Source organism: Bombina bombina, chromosome 5 (assembly GCF_027579735.1).
Source record: "Bombina bombina isolate aBomBom1 chromosome 5, aBomBom1.pri, whole genome shotgun sequence".
Taxonomy (NCBI): domain Eukaryota; kingdom Metazoa; phylum Chordata; class Amphibia; order Anura; family Bombinatoridae; genus Bombina; species Bombina bombina.
Genome location: NC_069503.1, coordinates 1,083,137,658 through 1,083,165,637, shown reverse-complemented (window position 1 = coordinate 1,083,165,637; position 27,980 = coordinate 1,083,137,658). Strand labels below are relative to the sequence as shown.

The 27,980-nt window shown below is 36.9% G+C and overlaps 1 protein-coding gene across 1 annotated transcript in view; it reads left to right on the top strand.

Moving 5' to 3' along the window:
* Nucleotides 1-27,980, top strand: part of KCNQ3 (potassium voltage-gated channel subfamily Q member 3) — a 422,819-nt gene that overhangs the window by 344,788 nt on the left and 50,051 nt on the right. The window contains exon 10 of the mRNA XM_053713209.1: nucleotides 21,262-21,318. Within this exon, the coding sequence (XP_053569184.1) occupies nucleotides 21,262-21,318 (57 nt within the window). The remainder of the gene's footprint in view (nucleotides 1-21,261; nucleotides 21,319-27,980) is intronic.

The window sequence follows — 27,980 nt, the reverse complement described above, 5'->3', positions numbered from 1 at the left end:
AAGAATACAAACAAAACAAAAACAACATTGAAATAACAAAAACTAGAACATCGTGAGTGACATTGGGGCTTTGTTACTCGGTTAAAGGGATTCTCCATTACTATTATGGGGAATCAGGAGGAGAAAGCTGAGATAAAATCACACTTTTGGGTGTCAGATCTCAATCGAGATCACATATAGTGAGAGGCATAGTGACTCAATTAGTTTCAGTATCCATATATGTAAACTGAAAGAGCAAGAAGTAGGCTATCCTTTGTGTGGGACCTCAGGGTTTCAAGTTGCATCCATTGTAGTCAAGGGGCTAATCATGGTATTGTCTAATTCATTCGTCTTTTTCCTGGGCACCGCTTGCCAGGCTGATCTTCTGGGTTTTGGAGGGAGAATTTGTCCAAGAGGCTGTGTGAGAGTTTGAGCAGTAAAGGTAGCGCAATGTTCAGTTGTCTGCAAAACTCTTTGATGTCCTCTGGCTCTTTGTAAATTATTTGGCGACCGTCTTTGATTACTCTTATATAGAAGAAAAAGCCCCAGTGGTATGGTATTCCTAGATCCTTCAGATGCAGTGTTAAGTAGCGTGCTTCTTTTCATTTAAAGATTGTCAAAGGGCTAAGATCCGCATAAATTTGGATGAAGGAGTTGTTAAATGTGATGGGGCTTTTCTTTCTGGCAGCTGCCATAATTTGTTCCTTCTCCTGGAACTTGTGGCATTTGAGAATAACATCCCTAAGAGGGGCCGCGTCTGCAGGTTTCGGGCGCAGGGCCCTATGGGCCTCTGTCTAGCAATATGTTGTGTGGGGCATGGTCTTCTAGTAGATACTTAAATAAGTCCTGTAGGTAGGGTAGTAGTTGTCCTGGCAAGAAAGATTCTGGTATGCCTCTTATCCTTAAGTTTTGCCTACGGCCCCTGTTGTCTAGGTCCTCTATTTGAGACTGCATCTGCATTATAGACATATTTTGTTGTGTGATATGTTGTTTGAGGGATTCTGTAGTGTTCTGCAGTTCCTCTGTTCCTTCTTCCAGCTCCACCACTTTGTTCCCCAACTCAGATACATCTCTCTTGACTTCTGATATCCCCTCTTTTATCATTTGACCCACTTGTGTTAGGAAAGATGCAAAGTCTGTTTTAGTGGGGAGAAAACGGATGTCTGCTCTGGTAAGATATTTTCTTTTCGATTGCCTTAAAATAGGCATTCTGTTTAGTACCCATTGTATTTGGGGTCTTATTGGATTTCTCTGTTCTAGGTGGCCTTATTGTAGCCATATTAAGGGCTAGTAATTTCTTATCAGGGTCAGAGGATTCCTATTTTATCTTCTTCGGTGTTTACAGACACTATTTATTAGATGCTGCAATTTATCCCCTTCTTTTTTATCTCTCCTTTTATTTTTGATTTTTTTATCTAAAGAGGGTTAACTTGGTAGCTCTACCCAACCTTTTAGATGTTGGGGTTGTTTTAATGTCCTCTCAGATATTAGAGTAACAAAACAGTGGCCTTATTGTAATGTCCAGGGCCTTTCAGCCCTCTTAATCAACCGACTCACAAGAAAAAATGTGGAAAGCAACTGGGACCTAGTCCTATGTTTTGTTAGGGGTGAGGTAATACACTTTTATGGCCCTACCTCTGCTCGGGAGATATCTCTGCTCTAAGGTATATGTGCTATCATCTGAGTAATCTGCGATGTCGCAGTTGCTGCCACGTGGGTGGTGAGTTAAGATAATCAGTAGATTTAAGTGACGTAGTGTGATTGATCCAGGTGGATTGGTGCTGTATTCGGTAGTGTCCAACTCTGTGGTGCCTCCCTTAATTGCAAGTGATGTGTCCTACTATGGCCCACTACCTTTTCTGATCTGCCCTGCTCCTGGCTTCCAAAATGGCGTTTATGCGATTTTGTAGCGCTTATCTTTCTCCGCTAAGGAGATCCAGCTGATGCCCCTTTGATAATTACAAGCAAAGAGTGTGCAAGCTGGAAATAAGTGTGTCTCAGATTTGCCAACCTCCTGATTGCTTCATTCACCACCTGAGCAATCGATTAGGGTATCTAAAAAATATACAAAGTTTTGGAAGTGGCGCCAGTCAAGGCTCTCTGAATATTAAGAATAAAAAATGTAGTTTACTAAGATCTAGGTATATAAATAAAGCAAATTGCTACAGCTGTAAGTTTGTATGAAATAAAATACAATTTATTAATACATTGGATAATCGCAATCAGTGAAAAAATAAATAAAAATTAAGTCACTATTTATAACTTCAATCAGTCACTATCTGAGGACACCGGTGTCTATTCTAAAACTTCATTAATAAAATGCATTGAAAAGTACAATTGACCAAATCACTAAAATTGACCAAATCAATAAAACAATCCTTGGAGTTAGGTAGACAAGAGTTAAACTGCAGGCATCTAGTTTATAACGATCAAGCACGCAGAAAGTTTCTTTCAATCAAGACAGCATCAGGTTGCTATCAATCATGCAGGTAAAAAGTTCAGTGTTAGATGTAGGTTTCAAATTTAGCGGTTATTTAGACAGCTGTTCTTATTTCTCTTTCACTCTGCCTCTTCAGCACGCCCTCCTTACAATTCTCTCCTACCCGGAATTCCGGTGTGGGCTGTAGCAAGCTATGGCAGGCAGTTGTGTCTCTTAAAAATTAAGTTGTATTGCTGTTTGATTTTCTTTTAAGTGTGCACACTTACAGTTTTCCGGTCTTCACTCCTACCGTCTGCTCAGCGATGTTTTGCAATGTTTCCTCTTGTGCTGGCTTGACGGTCCTGGGAGCCTCACAATCTCTGTGTCTTCTCCAAATGAACTGGATACTGGTGTGGTTTCGTTTCTACGCGTTTCAGCTCTCCAGGGAGCCTTTGTCAAGATGTTAAATGTGCGGCTATCTGGTAAGCCTATCTTGGCTTCAGTGTCCGCTTTTTTCTCTCCGCTGCTCTGTAAAGTTGGTCCGGCAGTATAGAGGTCTGGTGAGTGTGTCTGGTGTATGGGAGTCAGCCCAGGTCTCCGCTGCTGGATCAGATCTAGAAACAGGTACCGCTAGTACGAGCAAGATCTCTCCTCTATAATTATGCTGGTTAGGTGTCAAAATTACAGCTGAGTCACATATGCAGGCTTTTAGTGGGCATCTCAGCTACGGAGCATTAGTTTTCTGCAGCCATGATGGTTGCTAGCCGGCTCCACCCCTCGGCTTATTACTATTTTTATTTCATAACTGTAATAAACATTTTTTTTATCAGATATTAAATATTGCAAACACTAAACCAAAATGTTTAAGTTAGTTTCAATTACTTAAAGATACTTAAAAGTGGAAAAATAAATGATCTAATACGTTAAACCATTTTTTGCTCTGTTGCTTCAATTTAACTATGTGTTTAAGGACAAAGTATAAATCTGCTCCAGGGCTCCTTAACATATCTGTTAAACCAATGAGAAGAGGCTTCAGTTAGCTCCCCATGCACTGCTTCTAGTGAGCCTATCTCAATATACTTTTTTTTACAAAGTATACAAAGAAAACAAAGTAAATTTAAAAATAAAGTGAATTTTAAAGGGTCTTATAGTTACATGCTATATCTGAATTATGAAAGTTATATTTTATTTTCTGTGTCCCCATGGTCCTGCTGAGATTAGAGGGGCATTTTCACACTTTGTTAAACATTAAAGCAATATGAGGTTGTATAATAAACAGCTGTCAGTTTCATAGCCAAAAATAAAATGTGAATATTTAAAAAAACAATAAAAACGTTATACTCTGTTAGTAACAGTAGTAATAATCAATTAAAAATAACCAAAATGTGTTTTTTTTTAGTGTTTATAATTCATTCTTGCCTGAAGTGTCCCTTTTCTCCACTAGATGTCACTGTGAATCTACATATTGCACTGCATAGTTTATTGGCATAGCTGGAACAGATAATCATTGACTCAGAAATAAAATACATAATTACTTTCACAGTTACATCTAAATTATGAAATTGAACTGCGCTAAACATGACAATGGCATATTTCCGAGGACCAGATCATAATAGGTCAAGTCCTTGCTGCTATGACGGAATTGATGGTAATCCATTTGATTAGTGATTGAAATTTAATTAATACTTTGACATTTATTCCAAAGTGTACAGAAATGCTCTCTGCCCTAATAAAATCCTTACCTGTGAGACCCCATTTTCTTCTATCTGTTAATTAACTCCAACCAGGTAATTTGTTCCTGAGCGCATTTAGGTTGTACAAGCTGAAATGTTTACCTACAAATTTATATTCGCCTGCTATTGTAAATGTTACATTGTAAATTGACCAAATTAAGTTATTGTATTTTGTTATAGAAAAGCTCTTTTAATTTTTTAGAAAATGATATAACATTTTGTTACATTATGTACTAAGTATTGTCATTTGTATGGACTACATTAAAGTTGCTTTTTAGGTGCATTTATCAGATGCCCTCCATTGAAGTGGGTAAAATAAATCCTGAATGAACTATTAATAGTTATAACAAAATGTTTATAGTAAGTACAATTCCTATAGATTTTTCATTGATAGAAAATATATAATATATTAAATAAACTAGTGTTCCTCAAATAAAGAGGCATGTAATACACAATTAAATTATACTTGGTCTTCAATTAAAAAGACATTACAGCCAAAACAGAAGTTCACATATTATCAGTGACTATCAGTTTAGAATGGAAGGGTTTTGGCAATATGGCAGTGCAAGATATCTAAATATGCTCTATGCTGCTCCCAATGTCGTTGCTACCTACATTACACTTATTAACCCCTAATCTGCTGCCACCAATGTCGTCGCTACCTACCTACTCTTATTAACCCCTAATCTGGCTCCCCCAACGTCGCCGCCACTATACTAAAGTTATTAACCCCCTAAACCTAACCCTAGGTCTAACCCTAAAACTAACACCCACTAACTTTAACATAATTAAAATAAATCTAAATAAAAATTACAATTAATACCTAAATAATTCCTATTTAAAACTAAATACCTGTAAAATAAACCCTAAGCTAGCTACAATATAACTAATAGTTACATTGTATGTATCTTAGGTTTTATTTTTATTTCACAGCTAAGTTTGTTTTTATTTTAACTAGGTAGACCAGTTAATAAATAGTTATTAGCTATTTACTAACTAGTAAAAATAAATACAAATTTACCTGTAAAATAAAACCTAACCTGAGTTACACTAACACCTAACCTTACACTACAATTAAATAAATTACATTAATTAAATACAATTAACTAAATTACAAAAAAACACAAAACACTAAATTACACAAAATAAAAAATAAATGATCAAATATTTAAACTAATTACACCTAATCTAATAGCCCTATCAAAATAAAAAAGCCCCCCAAAATAAAAAAAAAAACCTAGCCTACACTAAACTGCTAATAGCCCTTAAAAGTGCCTTTTGCGGAGCATTGCCCCAAAGAAACCAGCTCTTTTACCTGTAAAAAAAATACAAACAACCCCCCCAACTGTAAAACCCACCAGCCACACAACCAAACCCCCCAAATAAAATCCTATCTAAAAAAAACAAAGCCCCCCATTGCCCTGAAAAGGGCATTTGGATGGGCATTGCCCTTAAAAGGGCGTTTAGCTCTTTTCCGCCAAAAGTCCATAAGCTAAAAATAAAACCCACCCAATAAACCCTTAAAAAAACCTAACACTAACCCCCGAAGATCCACTTACAGTTTTTGAAGACCGGACATCCATCCTCAATGAAGCAGCAGAGGTCCTCATCAAAGCCGGCAGAAGTCTTTATCCAAGCGGTCCAAAGTCTTCATCCAAGCTGGTAGAAGTCTTCAGCCAGACAGCATCTTCTATCTTCATCGATCCGGCGCAGAGCGGCTCCATCTTCAAGACATCCAGCGGGGAGCATCCTCTTCTTCCGATGGCTAACGAATAATGACGTTTCCTTTAAGGGACGTCATCCAAGATGGCGTCCCTTGAATTCCGATTGGCTGATAGAGTCCTATCAGCCAATCGGAATTAAAGGTGAAAAAATCCTATTGGCTGATGCAATCAGCCAATAGGATTGAGCTTCAATCCTATTGGCTGACCCAATCAGCCAATAGGATTGAGCTTGAATTCTATTGGCTGATTGGAACAGATAGGATTTTATTTTGGGGGTTTGGTTGTGTGGGTGGTGGGTTTTACTGTTGGGGGTTGTTTGTATTTTTTTTTACAGGTAAAAGAGCTGATTTCTTTGGGGCAATGCCCCGCAAAAGGCCCTTTTAAGGGCTAATAGCAGTTTAGTATAAGCTAGGTTTTTTTTTATTTTTTTTTTGGGGGGGGGGCTTTTTATTTTGATAGGGCTATTAGATTAGGTGTAATTAGTTTAAATATTTGATAATTAATTTTTTATTTTGTGTAATTTAATGTTAGTTTTTTTTGTAATTTAGTTAATTGTATTTAATTAATGTAATTTATTTAATTGTAGTGTAAAGTTAGGTGTTAGTGTAACTCAGGTTAGGTTTTATTTTACAGGTAGATTTGTATTTATTTTAGCTAGGTAGTTAGTAAATGCTTAATAACTATTTAGTAACTATTCTACCTAGTTAAAATAAATACAAACTTACCTGTGAAATAAAAATAAAACATAAGCTAGATACAATGTAACTATTAGTTAGTTATATTGTAGCTAGCTTAGGTTTTATTTTATTTTATAGGTAAGTATTTAGTTGTAAATAGGAATTATTTAGTTATTAATAGTAAGTTTTATTTAGAATTATTTTAATTATATTTAAGTTAGTGGGTGTTAGGGTTAGACTTAGGGTTAGGTTTGGGGGTTAATAACTTTAGTATAGTGGCGGCGATTTTGGGGGCAGCAGATTAGGGGTTAATAACAGTAATGTAGGTTGCGGCGATATTAGGGACAGCAGATTAGGGGTTAATAATATTTAACTAGTGTTTACGATGCAGGAGTGCGGCAGTTTAGGGGTTAATATGTTTATTATAGTGGTGGCGATGTCGGGAGTTGCAGATTAGAGGTTAATAATTTTATTTTAGTGTTTGCGATGCGGGAGGTTTAGGGGTTAATAGGTAGTTTATGGGTGTTAGTGTACTTTTTAGCACTTTAGTTATGAGTTTTATGTTACATCTTTGTAGTGTAAAACCCATAACTACTGACTTTCAGTTTACGGTATGGATCTTGACGGTATGGGCTGTACCGCTCACTTTTTGGCCGGACAGGCAAACTCGTAATACCAGCGCTATGGAAGTTCCATTGAAAATTGACTTTTTGAAAGCTGCATTAGTTACTTTGCGTTACGGCCAAAAAAGTGTGCAGTACAGATATACCTGCAAGACTCGTAATACCAGCGGTAGTGAAAAAGAGCCATAATGCTGCTTTTTCACTCATAAAGCAAAACTCGTAATCTAGCCGCTTGTTTTCAAATGCTGGTGCATGGAACATAGTTAGATATGCGCCATATGTCCATGCACAGAGATAGCTATTGCATGAACAATTCTGTATTCTAAACTTGATTCTATTTAGGTTGAAATGCAGTAATGCACATTTAAATTTTGTCACTAAAGTCTTTTCAAGCATTGTCAAAACAGCAATGCAATGTACATGTGTTATTTATTTTGCCCCTTTTTCCTGTTGTCTTTGCAAAATAGGTTTTTCTCTATTGCCACAGATGGAGTGAATACATATTTGCATATTTGTTATGGTTTGGGATTTTCTGTTTCTCCTCCCCTTACCCTACCCTAATTATGTATTTATAAACCCCACACGGAGACATCTTATTTCCGCTTCCAAATTTTCCAGGCGCACCCACTAATTCAGACTCCACTCCTAGACTGTCAAACTACCCCCATGGATCACACTGACTACTCCCGCAGATGGCACTGGTCAAAGATTTAAACATCCAATTCTAGTGACATTAGTTTATTTCCTTGCACTTTAAATTATTAATCCCTTGATATTAGCATCTAGGTCAAAAATAATATTCTTGTAGACTACCGTGGTTCCATAAAACAGCTTGGGAAATACTTGTATATCCCATTAAAACGTACATTACCAAAATAAAAAACAGCTACTACTCATTTTCCATGTAATTGATTTCAATGTATTCCTTTACTAATAATTAATGTTAGTGTAGTTATTCAAATATAATTGTAACACACTTAGGTTAATTACTTAACCCCTTAATGACCACAGCACTTTTCCATTTTCTGTCCGTTTGGGACCAAGGCTATTTTTACATTTTTGCTGTGTTTGTGTTTAGCTGTAATTTTCCTCTTACTCATTTACTGTTCCCACACATATTATATACCGTTTTTCTCGCCATTAAATGGACTTTCTACCATTATTTTTATCATATTTTATAATTTACTATAAAAAAAATTATAAAATATGAGGAAAAAAAAAAATTGAAAAAAAATACACTTTTTCTAACTTTGACCCCCAAAATCTGTTACACATCTACAACCACCAAAAAACACCCATGCTAAATATTTTCTAAATTTTGTCCTGAGTTTAGAAATACCCAATGTTTACATGTTCTTTGCTTTTTTTGCAAGTTATAGGGCCATAAATACAAATAGCACTTTGCTATTTCCAAACCATTTTTTTTTTTTCAAAATTAGCGCTAGTTACATTAGAACACTAATATCTTTCAGGAATCTCTGAATATCCATTGACATGTATATATTTTTTTTTAGTAGACATCCCAAAGTATTGATCTAGGCCAATTTTGGTATATTTCATGCCACCATTTCACCGCCAAATGCGATCAAATAAAAAAAATTGTTCACTTTTTCACAAATTTTTTCACAAACTTTAGGATTCTCACTGAAATTATTTACAAACAGCTTGTGCAATTATGGCACAAATGGTTGTAAATTCTTCTCTGGGATCCCCTTTGTTCAGAAGTAGCAGACTTATATGGCTTTGGTGTTGTTTTTTGGTAATTAGAATGCCACTAAATGCCACTGCGCACCACACGTGTATTATGCCCAGCAGTGAAGGGGTTAATTAGGGAGCATGTAGGGAGCTTTTTGGGGTAATTTTAGCTTTAGTGTAGTGTAGTAGACAACCCCAAGTATTGATCTAGGCCCATTTTGGTATATTTCATGCCACCATTTCACCGCCAAATGCAATCAAATTAAAAAAAACGTTAAATTTTTCACAATTTTAGGTTTCTCACTGAAATCATTTACAAACAGCTTGTGCAATTATGGCACAAATGGTTGTAAATGCTTCTCTGGGATCCCCTTTGTTCAGAAATAGCAGACATATATGGCTTTGGCGTTGCTTTTTGGTATTTAGAAGGCCGCTAAATACCGCTGCGCATCACACGTGTATTATGGCGAGCAGTGAAGGGGTTAATTAGGTAGCTTGTAGGGAGCTTGCAGGGTTAATATCACATTTAGTGTAGAGCTCAGCCTCCCACCTGAAACATCAGACCCCCTGATCCCTCCCAAACAGCTCTCTTCCCTCCCCCACCCCACAATTGTCCCCGCCATCTTAAGTACTGGCAGAAAGTCTGCCAGTACTAAAATAAAAGCTATATTTGTTGTTTTTTTGTGTTTTTAAAAAGCATATTTACATATGCTGCTGTGTACTATCCCCCCCTTAGCCCCCAACCTCACTGATCCCCCCCAAACAGCTCTATAACCCTCCCACTCTAACTTAATATGCGCCATCTTGGGTACTGGCAGCTGTCTGCCAGTACCCAGTTTAGAAGAAAATATGTTTTTTTTTTATTTTTATTAAAATTTTCTGTAGTGTAGCTTCCCCCCACACAAAACCAACCCCCCACCCCTCCACGATCTATTTTTGTGCTTTTGCACAAACAAGATTTGGCCATTTTTTCCTAGCAATATTTTCCGTAGTGTAGCGGTTCCCACCCGCTCCCGCCCCGTGCACGCGCCCACCCGCCAACCTCCGTGCACGTGCGCGCTCCCCCGCGCCCCCTAACGGCCCCACCTCCGATCCCGCCCCCCTTGATGTCAGAGGATACACCGATGGCCGCCCACCCGCCTCCCAAGTCGGCTCCCACCCACCAACGATACCGGCCATCGATGTCCGGTGCAGGGAGGGCCACAGAGTGGCTCTCTCTGCATCGGATGGCCATGTAAAGTTATTGCAGGATGCCTCCATATCGAGGCATCACTGCAATAACCGGAAAGCAGCTGGAAGCGAGCAGGATCGCTTCCAGCTGCTTTCCACACCGAGGACGTGCAGGGTACGTCCTCAGGCGTTAACTGCCTTTTTTTTGAGGACGTACCCTGCACGTCCTCGGTCATTAAGGGGTTAAATACCTAACATATTCAGTTTTTTTTTTGGTCCTGTAATTTTCCAATTTATCTGCATTAACCTCCAATCTGAAGAAACATCTAAATAAAAATTCACTCTTTAATTGATTTACCCATATATGCAGCACAGCAGAGGCATTTTAATCTCAGAAAGGGGCACTTAGCATTCATTCACTTAAAGGGATATGAAAACCCAAAATGTTTCTTTCATGATTCAGATATGGGGGCATATGTATCAAGCTCCGAATGGAGCTTGATGCCCCGTGTTTCTGGCGAGCCTGCAGGCTCACCAGAAACAGCAGTTATGGAGCAGCGATCACAAAGACCGCTGCTCCATAACCTGTCCGCCTGCTCTGAGCAGGCGGACAGACATCGCCGGAAATCAACCCGATCGAGTACAATCAGGTTGATTGACACCTCCATGCTGGTGGCCGATTGGCCGTAAGTCTGCAGGGGGCGGCGTTGCACCAGCAGCTCTTGTGAGCTGCTGGTGCAATGCTGAATACGGCGAGCGTATTGCTCACCTTATCCAGCGAGGTCTGTCGGACCTGATCTGCACTGTCGGATCAGGTCCGACAGACCTTGATAACTAGAGGCCAAAGAATGCGATTTTAAACAACTTTCTAATTTACTTCTATTATCTATTTTTCTTTGTTCTCTTGGTATCTTTTGTTGAAAAACAGGGACATTAGCTTAGGAGCCGGCCCATTTATAGAGCAGCAGTTTTGGAAGAATTGTATCCATTTGCAAGAGTTCTAGATGGCTTCACTATTTCCGGCCATGTAAAGCACCAGATGACTACCTAGGTATCTATTCAATACAGAATATCATGGGAACAAAGCAAATTTGATAATACAAGTCATTGGAAACTTTTTAAAATGGTATCCTCTGTCTGAATCACAAAAGAAAATGGTTGGATTTCATATCCCACTAACGTGTTGTTTTTGGTGGTAGGATAATCTCTTCCTGTGTTTTGTGATAAAAACAAGTCCTCTTTTTATTAATAGTAAAAACACAAACGTGAATGTATTTTATTCCCCTGAAATTAATTTTCTTTGCTGTTAGTACAAAATCTAACAAATATTTTGCTTCCATGCATTGCCTCGTTGCCTTCATATAAAGGAATGTATCATGCTGCATTTCATTATGATAAACTGGATATTACATATATCTGACAATGATTATTGCTACACACAATCTACTTAAAATGTATTGGCTTTCTCCTATGTTCAGTGATCACCAGTGAATTGTATGACATTAACTGGCTATCTACATTAATTCATTTATTTTGTATTATTAGGAAAATAGGTTAGATAAGATATAAGACATTTAACCCTTAACCCCTTGGTGACCACAGCACTTTTCAATTTTCTTACCGTTTGGGACCAGGGCTATTTTGACTGTAACTTTCCTCTTACTCATTTACTGTACGCACACATATTATATACCGTTTTTCTCACCTTTAAATGTACTTTCTAAAGATACCATTATGTTCATCATATCTTATAATTTTCTATATAAAACAATTATAAAATACGATGAAAAAATGGAAAAAAAACACACTTTTTCTAACTTTGACCCCCAAAATCTGTTACACATCTACAACCACCAAAAAACACCCATGTTAAATAGTTTTTAAATTTTGTCCTGAGTTTAGAAATACCCAATGTTTACATGTTCTTTGCTTTTTTGTAAGTTATAGGGCAATAAGTACAATTAGCACTTTGCTATTTCCAAACCATTTTTTTTTTTCAAAATTAGCGATAGTTACATTGTAATACTGATATATGTCAGGAATCCCTGAATAACCCTTCACATGTATGTATTTTTTTTAGTAGCCAACCCAAAGTATTGATCTAGGCCCATTTTGGTATATGTCATGCCACAATTTCACCGCCAAATGCGATCAAATAAAAAAAATCATTAATTTTTTAATAAACTTTTTCACAAACTTTATGTTTTTCTCTGAAATTGTTTACAAACAGCTTGTGCAATTATGGAATAAATGGTTGTAAATTCTTCTCTGGGATCCCCTTTGTTCAGAAATAGCAGACATTTATGGCTTTAGCATTACTTTTTGGTAATTAGAAGGCCGCTAAATGCCACTGCGCACCCCACTTGTATTACGACCAGCAGTGAAGGCTTTAATTAGGTACCAAAGTATTGATCTAGGCCCATTGTGGTATATTTCATGCAATCATTTCACCACCAAATGCGATCAAATAAAACAATTTGTTAACAATTTTAGGTTTCTAACTGAAATTATTTACAAACAGTTAGTGCTAGTGCAATCATGGCACAAATGGTTGTAAATGCTTCTCTGGGATCCCATTTGTTCAGAAATAGCAGTCATATATGGCTTTGGCATTGCATTTTGGTAATTAGAAGGCCGCTAAATGCCGCTGCACACCACACTTGTTTTATGCCCAGCAGTAAAGGGGTTAATTAGGTAGCTTGTAGGGTTAATTTTAGCCCCCAATTTTCTACATATGTTGATAATTACATCATTACCCCTACCCCGCATGCCCGATATCTTGGGGTCACACTTGACTCAGACCTATCTTTCACTCCTCACATTCAGTCCTTTGCTAAAGCTTGCTGCTTCCACCTTAAAAACATATCTAAAATTAGACATTTCCTTACACAAGACACAACTAAGATTTTAATCCACTCTCTCATCCTTTCTTGCTTTGACTATTACAACTCCGTCCTCTCTGGTCTACCTAGCTGCCGCCTAGCTCCTTTACAATCCATAATGAATGCCTCTGCCAGGTTCATCTTCCTTACATGTCACTATTCTTCTGCTGCACCTCTCTGCCAATCCCTTCACTGGCTTCCTCTTGTCTCCAGGATTAAACACAAAATCCTCACTCTGACATACAAAGCCATCAACTGCACTGCTCCCCCCTACATTTCAGAGCTTGTCTCCAGATAATCTCCCTCCCATCCTCTTCGCTCTGCTCATGATCTCCTACTCTCCTCCTCTCTTGTTACTTCCCCAAATTCCTATTTACAGGATTTCTCCAGACTGGCTCCCATCTTGTGGAACTCCCTGCCTCGCTCCATAAGACTCTCCCCTAGTTTTAACAGCTTCATGCGCTCTCTACAGACTCTACTGTTCAGGGTTGCATACATCCTACACTAACCTTTCCTAAGTCCATTGCTTTCCTCTTGAACCCCTTAGACTGTAAGCCTATGAGCCCAGCTGTTAGTAGATTGCCTTCATAAGAGCCAACTACAACAGTGCAACTCTCGGCAAGGCCCTGTACCCATCTGTTCCCTATAAAGGTTATCGTGTATACCGCCTATGTTTATAGCGCTGCAGAATCTGTTGGCGCTCTACAAATACCTGATAATAATAATAATAATAATAAAGGTCAGCCCCCCACCTGACACATCCCACCCCTGATTCCTCCCTGACAATCTTCAAACAGCTCTCTTCCCTCCCCCACCTCACAATTGTCATCGCCATCTTTAGTACTGGCAGAAAGTCTGCCAGTACTAAAATAAAAGACATTTTTTTTTTTAATATTTATTTTGAAGTGTTAGATCCCCTCTTAGCCCCCAACCTCCCTGATCTCCCCCAAAAAGCTCTCTTACCCACCCCCTCTACCTAGTTGCCACCATCTTGGGTACTAGCAGCTGTCCCAGTTTGTTAACAAAAAGCCTTTTTTTTTTATAAAGAAATAAATAAAAACTTAATTTTTTGTAGTGTAGCTGCCCCCCTCAATACCCTACCTCCTCCCAGATCCCTTTCCCAACATTTATTACCCCCTCTCCCTCCATCCCTTACACTTTTCTGTAGTGTAGCAGTCCTAGTCCCACCTGCTCCCCCCCCATGCACGTGCATGCCCACGCTCTATACCGGCACCATCATTCCGCCTAACAGGAAGTGTACCAGGGATTAGCCGTCCACCTGCCTCCCTGTTATGGCTCCCACCAACGATCAGCAACATCGCTGGCCGATGCAGAGAGGGCCACAGAGTGGCGCTCTATGCATCAGTGGCTTAAAAAAGGGTATTCCAGGATGCCTCAATATCGAGGCATCACTGCAATACCCTAAAAGCATCTAAAGCAATCATGTTTGTTAATGACTGTTTTTTGTAGGACGTGCCTGGCACGTCCTCGGTCGTTAAGGGGTTAAAGGGCCACAAAACCCTTTTTTTTTCTTTCATGATTAAGATCTTTCTAATTTACTCCTATTATATTTTTTCTTTGTTGTCTTTCTATCTTTATTTGATAAAGCAGGAATGTATGCATAGGGTCCGGCCCAGTTTTGGTTCAGCACCTGTGTAGCGCTTTCTGATTGGTGGCTACATTTAGAAAGAAAAAAAATGGGTTTTGTATCCCTTTAAAGGAACATTAAACCATACATTTTTCTTTCATGATTCAGATAGAGAATACAATTTTTAAGAAGTTTCCAATTTACTTCTATTATCAAATGTATTTCATACTCATGTTATTCTTTGTTAAAGAGATACCTAATGTAGGTAGCATGCACATGCCTGAAGCACTACATGACAGGAAATAGTGCTGCCATCTAGTGCTCTTGCTAATGTATAACATTGTTGCAAAACTGTTGCCATATAGTACTGTAGACATGTGCACGCTCTTGAGCTTACATTTTTGCTTTTCAAATAAGGATAATAAGAAAACAAAGAAAATATGATGATAGAAGTAAATTAGAAAGTTGTTTAAAATTGTATGTTCTATCTAAATAATGAAAGAAAAAAATGGGTTTTATGTCCCTTTAAGTAAAACAAACATCATATAAATAAATGTCCAGTATAATCTAATTAACAGACTAATAAACTAGTAAGAACTGGCAAAAAGAAATGGAGAAAAAAAATGTGTCCACCATTAGATAAAATTGATAGATAAAATTAAAAAGATGAATATATTCTGAGAAGGATAAGTAAATATTCCCAAGACTGGATATCTATAGAGGACTATAATTAATTAGAGGTGAGGGCAGTTCTTAAATTTATACAGCATCTACATTAATTATGAAATATTCATAGTCCATTAGTATCCAAGATTTCAAGCAGTAATGCCCCATATTATACTAGTGGATGCCAAACCCTAGGGGACCCCAACTCCCTAGGGGATCCATGATTTCTGATGTCTAGCTATTAATTTGTCTGTAGCATTTATCAAGATTTGAGATAGGAAAGCACAGTTCTTGTAATCAGATTTAATTAGGGTTATTTATCATGAAAGGATCCATACAGACCTGCAGGTCCATGCGACAGGAGATTGTATCCAACACTTGGTTTCAAAGACTGGATGGTTTTAGCACCTCATCCCCCTCTTGGACAAATTAAATGTGCCAGAAAATAACTGGTTTCATTATTTTAGTTGAGATATACCATCTGGTTGAAGTCTTATAATTTAATTCAAGCATCTGGGAAGAGACAGTTTAGCTGCTTGTTTATTATAGATTATTTTTCAGTCATCTTTAGAGATTAGTATTCCAAATTTTTTCTCCAAATAGTAAACATCTGTCTACATTTCTAAACTGGTATGAACTGCTTTTAAATGAAATACTGTGTTTACAAATATATTTCTTTCATGAAATACATGCTATTAAACTTTTTTTTATTTCCTTTAAAAAAATACATCTAAAAGTTGGTACCTGTACCATGTTTTAAGGGTGCTTTTACTTTACGATTTATAAATCATTCTATTTTCTCTACCTTCAACTGTGCCTAAACATCTTCTCCTGGTTGGTTTTCACCATTTATTGTACAGACAGTTAAAATACTCATTGAATAACACATTCCTATCCATCATATTTAACATCTTTCTATCAAATTTTAAATCAGATTCGGTGATGATTCGTCTGTATTACCCTCACTGTTAACTGTTGAAAAAATTCTTCTTATTGTCACATTTCTCCAACACAAAAAGGAACATCTCCTCTCCCTAACGGTTTTCTCTTTATTATTAATCACTCAACACACATTTGTTCCCATTGTTCAAGTGATGCTGTTTATATCTATCCCCATGTTTCCTTCTGCATTTCTTTTTTTTCTCCATTGATGTCTTCTCATCATTTTTATTATATTTAGTCAACGGACAATAGTACATTGTTCTCTAATGTTCTGTTTTTTGATGGTCACATGCGATGACTATCTTTCACCTTCCTAACAGTGTCTTCTTGATTTGCTTATGAAAATGTAGTCATCAAGTTTCTCCTTATTGCAAATGACACATCACTAAGCATTGTCATCTTCATACACAATTTACAAGGGGAAAATGTATCCTGGGTATGACCTAGGTCTGCAAGAAATCACTATGGGACTGTACTTTATTCTATCCATACAACTGTATGGTCTTCTCCTTGGTTCTCCACTGGCACTTATCCTTTCCCTGTTTTATGTCTCGTATTGATTATTACTCTCATCTTATAAACTGGTAGCATGACACTTTGGAATTCTGAGGTGTATTATTTGCATTTTAGATTACATTGTTTATTGTTTCAAACATGATATTTCAGTCCAAGCAAAAACTACTATATCCACTATGATCTGTGTAAGGAGCAGCATAACTAATTAGGCCTCAAACCAAACCCATTAAACAAAATGAGCCTCTATCTGAATCACAAAAGAAAAAATTTGGGTTCAGTGTCCCTTTAAACATGCTATATTTTTTGTCCTGAACGAAAAAATGAAATAACTTTTCAAATTGAATTTGAGACTAATATAACAGTATAGGCTGTGCTCTTTATACTAATGACCATTAGGTGATAGTCAATTCCTTCAGATGCTCATGGGATGATTTATTTCCAGCCAGTTTTTCATTGCTACCAGTGATCCTTCCTTAAATGACACCATCATGTTAGCCCTCTGCCTTCCAGATCCCTTACACTGTAAATTAATCTTAACTCTATCAGTCCCTTATTCTACACTGTCCCCCACTGCACCACAAGGGCCCTGTATAGCAGTATTTTACACCCATGATCCTCAGGCATGCCAATGGTCCCAATTTTCATGATACCTGATAGGTGAAATAATCAGTTGAGAGCAGGTTAGTAACCATAGTAACAGTTCAGTAGTTTATTTCACATGTGCACTACTTCAAATATTATGAAAATTTGGCCTGGTTTTTTACTCTTTAACCCTTCGCATGGCCTCCTCCATTACATTAACCACTGTACCCAGAATTTAACCCCTACTCCTTGAACCCTCAGCTGTAAATAAGCCTCTCTAAAAAAAAACTACACTAACTAACACCGTCAACCCCCTCCCCCTATCAAAAAAAAATAGGGCTCTCACTCTCTTCTCAATTCTAATAAATATTACAAAAAAACAGACCTGCCCAAACCTTGAAGAAGAGTAGTGCAAGGGTTCCCTTTTGTATCTGCCAGAAAAGGCTGGAGATGGACAATACAAAACATTTAGGGGCAGTTATTTATTTTATGTAAGCAAGGATTTTTTTTTAAAAGGGTAGGCTTGTGGTTAGATTAAGGGCCCTTAGAAGTTTTTGGTCCCTTGGGTATTAGAAGTTTAATCATGGAGAGAGCCTTTGGTGCCGAGGGGGTTGCATTGTGAGCAGTCATGTAGGTGGTGCTGGGGAATCAGGGAGGTAGGATGTTAATGGTAGGATGAGGGGATGGTGCTGTCAGATCAAGCTAGGATTAAAGCCTTAAAGGGATATGAAACCCATGACAGAGCATGACATTTTAAACAACTTTCCAATTTACTTATATGATCTAATTTACTTAATTCTCTTGGTATCCTTTGTTGAAAACCATGCTTAGGTATGCTCAGGAGCAGCAATGCATTACTGGGAGCTAGCAGCTGATTGATGACTGCTCACAAATGCCTCATTGGTTCACTACATGTGTTCAGCTAGCTCCCAGAAGTACATACTGCTCCTTCGACAAAAGATACCCAGAGAATGAACCTACTTTAATAATAAAAGTGAATTGGAAAGTTGTTTAAAATCACATTATCTGTCTGATTCATGGAAAAAAAGGTAAATTCACTATTACCTTATTGGTGCAGTAGGGGTTAATGCAGTAGTTTAAGGTTGAAATTAGGGTTAAAGAACTAGAGAAATATGGGAGCTAAGAGTTAAGTTATAAAGAGGTCATAATTTAGGATAAAGAGCTAAGGAGCCAGGGAGATAGGTGGTTAATGTGGTAGGGCGGGAGATCTTGAGTAAGCCAACAAAGTCAATGTGTAGGGAATTCCATAGCCAAAGATCTTGATCTAAGGTAAGGTTAGGAGTAGGGATTTCAGTTAGGGCTACAAATAGGGGTTTGAGTTAGACCTAAGATTAGGGCTGGGTAAATGATTGCAGTTAGCTTAGTGTTAGGGCTACCCTTAGATGTAACATTATTGAGATATTTGTCAGCCATGATGTTGCCATCATGACAGTCTCAATGAGAACTTAAAGTGACAGGACCACTTAGTATTAGACATTCTCCAGCCAGTTCTTACATCTCCTAAATGTAACGTAACATTATATATCTGAGTTTGTCCATCTGATTGTGATAAATGGATATCAGTTTGGTAAAGTATTTGAATGAATCATTTTTTAGAATATTCATAAAGCCGACATATAAATTAACATTATTAACTTCAGTAAAAAAGTTTTATATATATAATTTTAAATGACATGTTTCTTCAGTAGTCCCTGAGTTTGCTGGACATTGAATTATCACATTTTAACATTCTAATATAAAATATGCAGGGGCATTATTAACAATTGTACAATATTATTTGTATAAAAAGTACTTTAGCATTATAATTCCAAAACATCAGCACAGGGAGCATTAACAAGGTTTGATCTCAGAGACTTCCATGCCTCGGACTTGTGCTTATGTACACTGCACCCACGTGTCTGTCAATCAAACACATATACAGAACTTATGCATCAATCAGTGTCAGCAGATGTATAGCTCCCAGTCATCCCCATCCTATGGGATTGTCAACAGTTTTTTTTATGTATGGCACACTTCCAAACTTGCAGCACCTCAGTGTCCTGATTTTAAAGGGACAGTCTACACAAAATGTGTTATTGTTTAAAAAGATAGATAAACCCTTTACTACGCATTCCTCAGCTTTGCACAACCAACATTGTTAGATTAATCTACTTTATAAAATGTAAACCTCTAAATTTCTGCCTGTTTCAAAGGCTCTATTGACAGCCTCTTAATCATATGCCTTTGCATTTGCTTTTCACAACAGGAAACTAATAGTTCATGTGAGCCATGTAGATAACAATGTGTTCACACCCATGAAGTTATTGAAGAGTTAGCACAACACAGTACTAAATGCAAGTCAATAGATTTTAAATAGTCACAGTCATGTGATCAGGGGGCTATCAGAAGATGCTTAGATACAAGGTAATCACAGAGGTAAAAAGTATATTAATATAACTGTGTTGGTTTTGCAAAATTGGAGAATGGGTAATAAAGGAATTATCTATCTTTTAAAACAACAAAAATTCTATTGTAGACTGTCCCTTTAAGGGACTGATCGAACTTCTCCCATGCCCTGTCCAGACACACCCACACACCACCTAGACACGCCCACATCACATACAATCCTGATCTCCATCCATGACTCTGTCCCTCCCACAAGCGGCCCAGCACACAAAATACTGGAGTGCCAGTACCCACATTTACTGTAATCTCCATAATTCTGTATAGCATCTGGCAAATGTTGGGATTTATGCAAATTCTCCTGATATTGGCACTGGGATGTGCTGCTCTTGAGGTTAAAAATGCAAAGTAGCCTTTTTACATAACATTACAAAGTTGATTACAATATTATGTTTACCATCAGTTAGTTTGTAACACAGGATGATTTAGCATAGAAAATGCAATGCATTGCTAGGGCGTTCAGATGTTCAGTGTTGTACCAGAAAGTTCAGTATTCCAACCAACTGTCCAGTAACATCTGTACAAAAAGAAAATACAAAAAGACAGGTATATGTCCAGAACAGGCAACCTGTTCTGCTTCTACATTTTTAAAGACCTTGATCCTTTACAATATACACTGATCATGATCTGCAGTATTATGCATGTGCAGGGTCAGAGAAGGGTGTATGGAAAGGTTTGAATGAAAAGAACAGGTAAACACCACTTTATAAAGTAAATGTACTGCTCTATAATTTACTAGAAATAATGGGATTAAAAATGTTGTATAGTACTGTGCTAGGTATTGCTGACACAAAAGATTAACATGATTACTGTCTCAATGTGACAAAATGAGTTAAATTACTGGTTTGTGTGTGCTACTTAAAGGGAAAGGAAACCCCCATTTTTTTAATGATTTTTGAATAGAACATACAAGTTTAAATAACTGTCCAATTTACTTATATTACCAAATGTGCTTCATTCTCTTGTTATCCTTTGCTGAAGGAACAACATTGCACTACTGGCAGCTAGCTGAACACATCTAGCTAGCCAATCACAAAAGACAAATGTGTGCAGACACCAATAAGCAACCTTTCACTAGTGAAGGATATGTGCGTATTCTTTTTCAACAATGTATACTCAGAGAACAAAGCACATTTGAAAATAGAAGTGAATTTTAAAGTGTCTTAAAATGACATACTCTATCAGAATAATACAAGTTTAATTTTGATTTTCCTATCCCTTTAAGAAAACATTAAATGACCAGTCGGAAGGTTTTACTGGTAACCAACATAGATAAAATCCCTGCTCTGTATTTGTTACTGATATCTATAAGCGTAAAATCTCAATTTTTATATGTGTTAGACTTGTGTCAATTCTGTCAAGAGGATAAATTCATTACTATGTGTGTTTCTGGCAGCTAATAAATATTAATATTAAGAATATTAAGTAGCAATTGTGTGCACATGGTATAACATTTCTGACTTAATTTTCATTCCATTATATACCATAATTTCATGTAAAAATAAAGATATCCAATTCATTTATAGTTTGTTTCCATTGCATTCAAGCTTTGCATGAATATTCACACGCTTTCACCTTAACATTTTCTGCTTCACTTTACAGTAATGTCATGTTAAGTAGGGAATCATTCTTTGGATCAAGCATCTCAAGAAAACTTAGGTATTACGGTGTCCTGGGATTGCCTGCATGCTTATGGTTGCACTGAACTGTATTCAGATATGAAAGAAGAATTGTAAACTGCATGTGTTTGTTGTAATAGTGGCAGAGTTTTTTTTTTTTTTTTTTTTAAATAATACAATTTATATTAAGAAATAGCGGTCTCCAGTAGTCAGTGATTACTAATCACAAGAAACAGAGCCAGCCCCTATGCCATATTAGCATCAGCCAATCACATAATGCATCGGCTGATGCTGACATATTTACCTTTGATGAGGCTAGTTTAAAGGGACAGTCTACACCAAACTTTTTATTTTTTTAAAAGATAGATTATCCCTTTATTACCCATTCCCCAGTTGTGCATAACCAACACAGTTATATTAATATACTTTTAACCTCTGTGATTATCTTGTATCTAAGCCTCTGCAAACTGCCCCTTTATTTCAGTTCTTTTGACAGACTTGCAGTTTAGCCAATCAGTGCCTGCTCCCAGATAACTTCACGTGCACGAGCACAGTGTTATCTATATGAAACACGTGAACTAACACCCTCTAGTGGTGAAAAACTGTTAAAATGCATTCTGAAAATAGGTGGCCTTCAAGGTCTAAGAAATTAGCATATGAACCTCCTAGGTTAAGCTTTCAACTAAGAATACCAAGAGAACAAAGCAAAATTGGTGATAAAAGTAAATTGGAAAATTGTTTAAAATTACATGCTCTATCTGAATCATGAAAGTTTATTTTGGCCTAGAATGTCCCTTTAAAGTGTGGGAGCTTGGTTTCTCTCTCGTTTGTTTTAAACATTGTATTTATTCAAATAAATGTATTTAATCTATGAATTAAATATATAATTAATATAATGTTTTACACTCTGACCATTATTATAGATATTAGTGGGGTTTATAAAAGGTTCCTTGTTTTTAAATTAAACAGGTTTGAAGGGCTCTGCACATTCATTGTATTCACATTACCTACAGCAAGTTCTCAACATTAGACAACATTTCTTTGTTTTATTTCATAGTGTAAAGGGACAGTAAAGTCAACACTAAACAATCATGATTCAGATAGATCATGCAATTTTAAATGTCTTTCCAATTCATTTCTATTATATAATTTGCTGCATTTTCTTGGTAATCTTTGTTAAAAAGCACATCTAAGTAGGGTATGGAGCAGTTATGTACTGCTAGGAGTTAGTGGCTGCTTTGTTGTTACAAATATATGGCTTTTGTCATTGGCTCATCTAGATGTGTTCAGCTATCTTTCAGTAGTGTATTGCTGCTGCTTCAACAAAGAATACCAAGAGAATTATACAAGTTTTATAAGATAAATAAAAAGGAAAGTTGTTTAAAATTGTATATCCCTCTCTGAATCATGAAAGAAAAAAAATTGGGTTTCTTGTCCCTTTAATATTCATGCATGCGATAGTCAAATTTGCACTTTTGGAATACTGACCAAAGAAAATCAGTACTGCTCACAGTCATGGGTTTTTTAATCACAATAGAAACTACAGATTTCAAACATACAGAAGAAAATTACAAAAAGATTTCTATAATTATCACAGTCTGTGACCAGCAAGCATGAGTTTGGGTTTGGTACATTACTAAGGTAGTTTAACTATAAAAAAAATAAGCTAAAATGTAAAATGTTATGGAGGTAAGTATATCTTGAAATTGATTTGATTTTGTACTGTTGTTTCCATTTCACATTTAATAGTGAAAAGTTACAATTAAAGATGATAACCAATTCATTTATGATAAAGGTATATAAAGACCACATATGAAATCATATACAAGGCATTTCAAATACAAAAATGCATAATTCAAAAAAATTACTTTTAAACTCTTTTCTCATAAAAAAAATGATGAGTAGCAAATAAAAACCATTTATAATGTGATTTTAACATTTATTTGTCTGATTTTGTTCTTCACAGCAATTGTCTGATCAGTGTAGGAGCTATATTTGTTCCTAGTAACAATTCACAATTTTAAGTACTTTATTTATTTTGTAGGCAGTGCAGTGATTAATTAGGCTAAGCACATGCACATTTATGCTAAAGCATGCTCCCAGTGCCATTGGTAGAGAAATGTGCATGCACGCAGCCTACGATGTGTCAAAAGTAGTGCATGAAAATATTATTATTACTCATGCATTAATCTTTTTTTTTTTAAAGTGTTCTTTTGTAAAGGAGCATATATTGCAAATATGCTTGTAATCTATTCAAGTTCTCTGTTATACATTTATACATTTAAAACACAACTTACATGTATCTAAGTCATTGTGCTATTTGTACCCTAGAAATGAAAATATATTTTTTTAGAAATTCAGAAATTAATGAAAGCTATAGCTTGAGCTGTAAGTTCATGTGTGATTGCATTTCCTGGGATTGGTTGTAGGAGTTTGCAGAATATTGCTTGAAGTTGTGTTTTTATAAATTAGGCATTGGTTATTTCTTTTTACACATTTGCTTTGTGTTGAAGCAAATTACTTTATTGAGGTTTCTGGAAATTACATCAATTGATATTTGTGAGGTTGCAACAACAATAGGGTCAGACTTACAGAATACTTTCCAGATAAAATAGCAAAAACATGAATATAGACATAAGATTATGTCTTCAAATACTGTAAAGAAACAGTCTACTAGTAAAGGATGTAAATACAAATAATTACCTTAATATCTTGGCAAACTGAGAAATTATTAATGTAGACAGTGGTTATATTAGCAAAAAGGTCCAGCACGATAATACACAATAAAGATAATATCAGTGGAGAAACAAAAGACAACGTGACTATAACAAAAATATACTGACATAAATGAGACCTCATTTCTACAAATATAAGGTCCTCCAAATGATCAGTGGGTCACTTTTGGACCCCAGTATTCTCATATCAGCTGGAGGAGAAAAACTAGTAACCCTCATACCTCTTGGATCTCAGCATCCTATAAAATTAGAACACAACATTTGATATATGAAAGAATTGGAATTGGTGACTGTATTCATCATGTTACTCATCAGCCTGAAAAGTAAATTGAACACCTTTTGCTTTTGTGTAAAAATTATTCTTGTCCCACGGCTCCTAGAGCGGCCAAAAAGCAAAGCCTGTAACCTCCAAATGCTGTAAATCAACTTGATGGGTTTGTCAATCTGCAGCATTTTGATGTATTAAGCACCAGAATGTGCATAAATATAAACACTGTACTGGTGTATGAATTAGTGGTGGAATAAATCCAACTTTTCAGAGGCTTTCCAGGCCAGGGAGGTGAACACGTTTGTGGGCCCACCAGTGCTTTGTAGGCAGTATGGAAGTGAGAGGAGTGAAGCCACAGTCATGTTGTGTGTTGGGCTGAGATGTCTCATGGGCATGTTTGGGGCATGCTGAGGGCATGACAGGGCATGTTCGTGTTGGAACTGGAGCAATCTTTCCAACCCATGAGAATCTGGGACAGCTGTGAGGTCTCATGGAATTTTTAACAATTACATTTAGAATATATATATGCTACTGTTTTGAACAGAGTGATTCTATGAATGAAACTTAGGGCCTAATTGTCTAAAATTTACTGGCATAGAATAAAATCATCAATACGACCCTCTAATGGGAAGACATCATTAAATTCTCAAAAATGGGGACTGTTATTTCTCTCTTTAAATGTGTCCCAAGTGACCTATATTATCTGCTGTAGTGTATTAAATTGTTTAAAGATAGATTCTTTACCTTTATTTTATCATTTGAAATAGCTTATTTTTCCTGCTGTATCCCCACCTATACTCAATATTTTAGTACTTAAGTACTGGTTATAGAAAACCTATGTAAACAAGAAAGTATAGCAAAAATAAATAAATAAATAATGTCATGGTTCCAATGGGGGGGGGGGGTGGACAGAAAGGTTCTAAAATGTTCATTTTACCTTGTTCTCTCTGTGTATAAAGAGATACGGTAAGATTAACTTTGTATAAATATAAAGACATTATTTAACAAGGTATTCTTTTCCTGCAAGCTTAGTCCATTTTATTGGGTTATGGTTTCAATGGGCAGAGACTGCTATTTCATATACAAAAATATACCATACAATTTATACTCTGCAGCTGGTATAAAAAAAGTAATTTTAAACACATTCCTGCCTTGTAGTGCTCCAGATGCCCACCTATGTACCTTTTCAACAAAGAAAACCCTAATAAAGCAAATTTGATGATAGAAGCAAATTTGTCATTTTTTTTACAATTGTATGTTCTGTCTTAATCTCAAAACAAAAAATGTGGGTTTCATATTCCATATGCACCAATGTTAACCCATCTAAAGGCATCTTTTAGCTTGTCAGGATGGGCAGACTCTGCACAATGTTTCTATCGCCATATGGTCTCTTTGCAACTTTCACAAGTTTTGTTTTAAAACAATATTTATATTGGCCTAGATTTGGAGTTTGGCGGTAAAAGGGCTGTTAACGCTCCGCGGGCTTTTTTCTGGCCGCACCATAAATTTAACTCTGGTATCGAGAGTTTAAACAAATGCTGCGTTAGGCTCCAAAAAAGGAGCGTAGAGCATTTTTACCGCAAATGCAACTCTCGATACCAGAGTTGCTTACGGACGCGGCCGGCCTCAAAAACGTGCTCGTGCACGATTCCCCCATAGGAAACAATGGGGCTGTTTGAGCTGAAAAAAAACCTAACACCTGCAAAAAAGCAGCGTTCAGCTCCTAACGCAGCCCCATTGTTTCCTATGGGGAAACACTTCCTACGTCTGCACCTAACACTCTAACATGTACCCCGAGTCTAAACACCCCTAACCTTACACTTATTAACCCCTAATCTGCCGCCCCCGCTATCGCTGACACCTGCATATTTTTTTTAACCCCTAATCTGCCGCTCCGTAAACCGCCGCAACCTACGTTATCCCTATGTACCCCTAATCTGCTGCCCTAACATCGCCGACCCCTATATTATATTTATTAACCCCTAATCTGCCCCCCTCAACGTCGCCGACACCTGCCTACACTTATTAACTCCTAATCTGCCGAGCGGACCTGAGCGCTGCTATAATAAAGTGATTAACCCCTAATCCGCCTCACTAACCCTATCATAAATAGTATTAACCCCTAATCTGCCCTCCCTAACATCGCCGACACCTACCTTCAATTATTAACCCCTAATCTGACGACCGGAGCTCACCGCTATTCTAATAAATTGATTAACCCCTAAAGCTAAGTCTAACCCTAACACTAACACCCCCCTAACTTAAATATAATTTTAATCTAACGAAATAAATTAACTCTTATTAAATAAATGATTCCTATTTAAAGCTAAATACTTACCTGTAAAATAAACCCTAATATAGCTACAATATAAATTATAATTATATTATAGCTATTTTAGGATTAATATTTATTTTACAGGTAGCTTTGTATTTATTTTAACCAGGTACAATAGCTATTAAATAGTTAAGAACTATTTAATAGTTACCTAGTTAAAATAATAACAAATTTACCTGTAAAATAAATCCTAACCTAAGATATAATTAAACCTAACACTACCCTATCAATAAATTAATTAAATAAACTACCTACAATTACCTACAATTAACCTAACACTACACTATCAATAAATTAATTAAACACAATTGCTACAAATAAATACAATTAAATAAACTTGCTAAAGTACAAAAAATAAAAAAGAACTAAGTTACAATAAATAATAAAATATTTACAAACATAAGAAAAATATTACAACAATTTTAAACTAATTACACCTACTCTAAGCCCCCTAATAAAATAACAAAGCCCCCCAAAATAAAAAATTCCCTACCCTATTCTAAATTAAAAAAGTTACAAGCTCTTTTACCTTACCAGCCCTGAACAGGGCCCTTTGCGGGGCATGCCCCAAGGATTTCAGCTCTTTTGCCTGTAAAAAAAAACATACCATACCCCCCCCCAACATTACAACCCACCACCCACATACCCCTAATCTAACCCAAACCCCCCTTAAATAAACCTAACACTAAGCCCCTGAAGATCTTCCTACCTTGTCTTCACCATACCAGGTTCACCGATCCGTCCTGGCTCCAACATCTTCATCCAACCCAAGCGGGGGTTGGCGATCCATCATCCGGTGCTGAAGAGGTCCAGAAGAGGCTCCAAAGTCTTCCTCCTATCCGGCAAGAAGAGGACATCCGGACCGGCAAACATCTTCTCCAAGCGGCATCTTCAATCTTCTTCCATCCGGTGCGGAGCGGGTCCATCTTGAAGCAGGCGACGCGGATCCATCCTCTTCTTCCGTTGTCTCCCGACGAATGACGGTTCCTTTAAGGGACGTCATCCAAGATGGCGTCCCTCGAATTCCGATTGGCTGATAGGATTCTATCAGCCAATCGGAATTAAGGTAGGAATTTTCTGATTGGCTGATGGAATCAGCCAATCAGAATCAAGTTCAATCCGATTGGCTGATCCAATCAGCCAATCAGATTGAGCTTGCATTCTATTGGCTGATCGGAACAGCCAATAGAATGCGAGCTCAATCTGATTGGCTGATTGGATCAGCCAATCGGATTGAACTTGATTCTGATTGGCTGATTCCATCAGCCAATCAGAAAATTCCTACCTTAATTCCGATTGGCTGATAGAATCCTATCAGCCAATCGGAATTCGAGGGACGCCATCTTGGATGACATCCCTTAAAG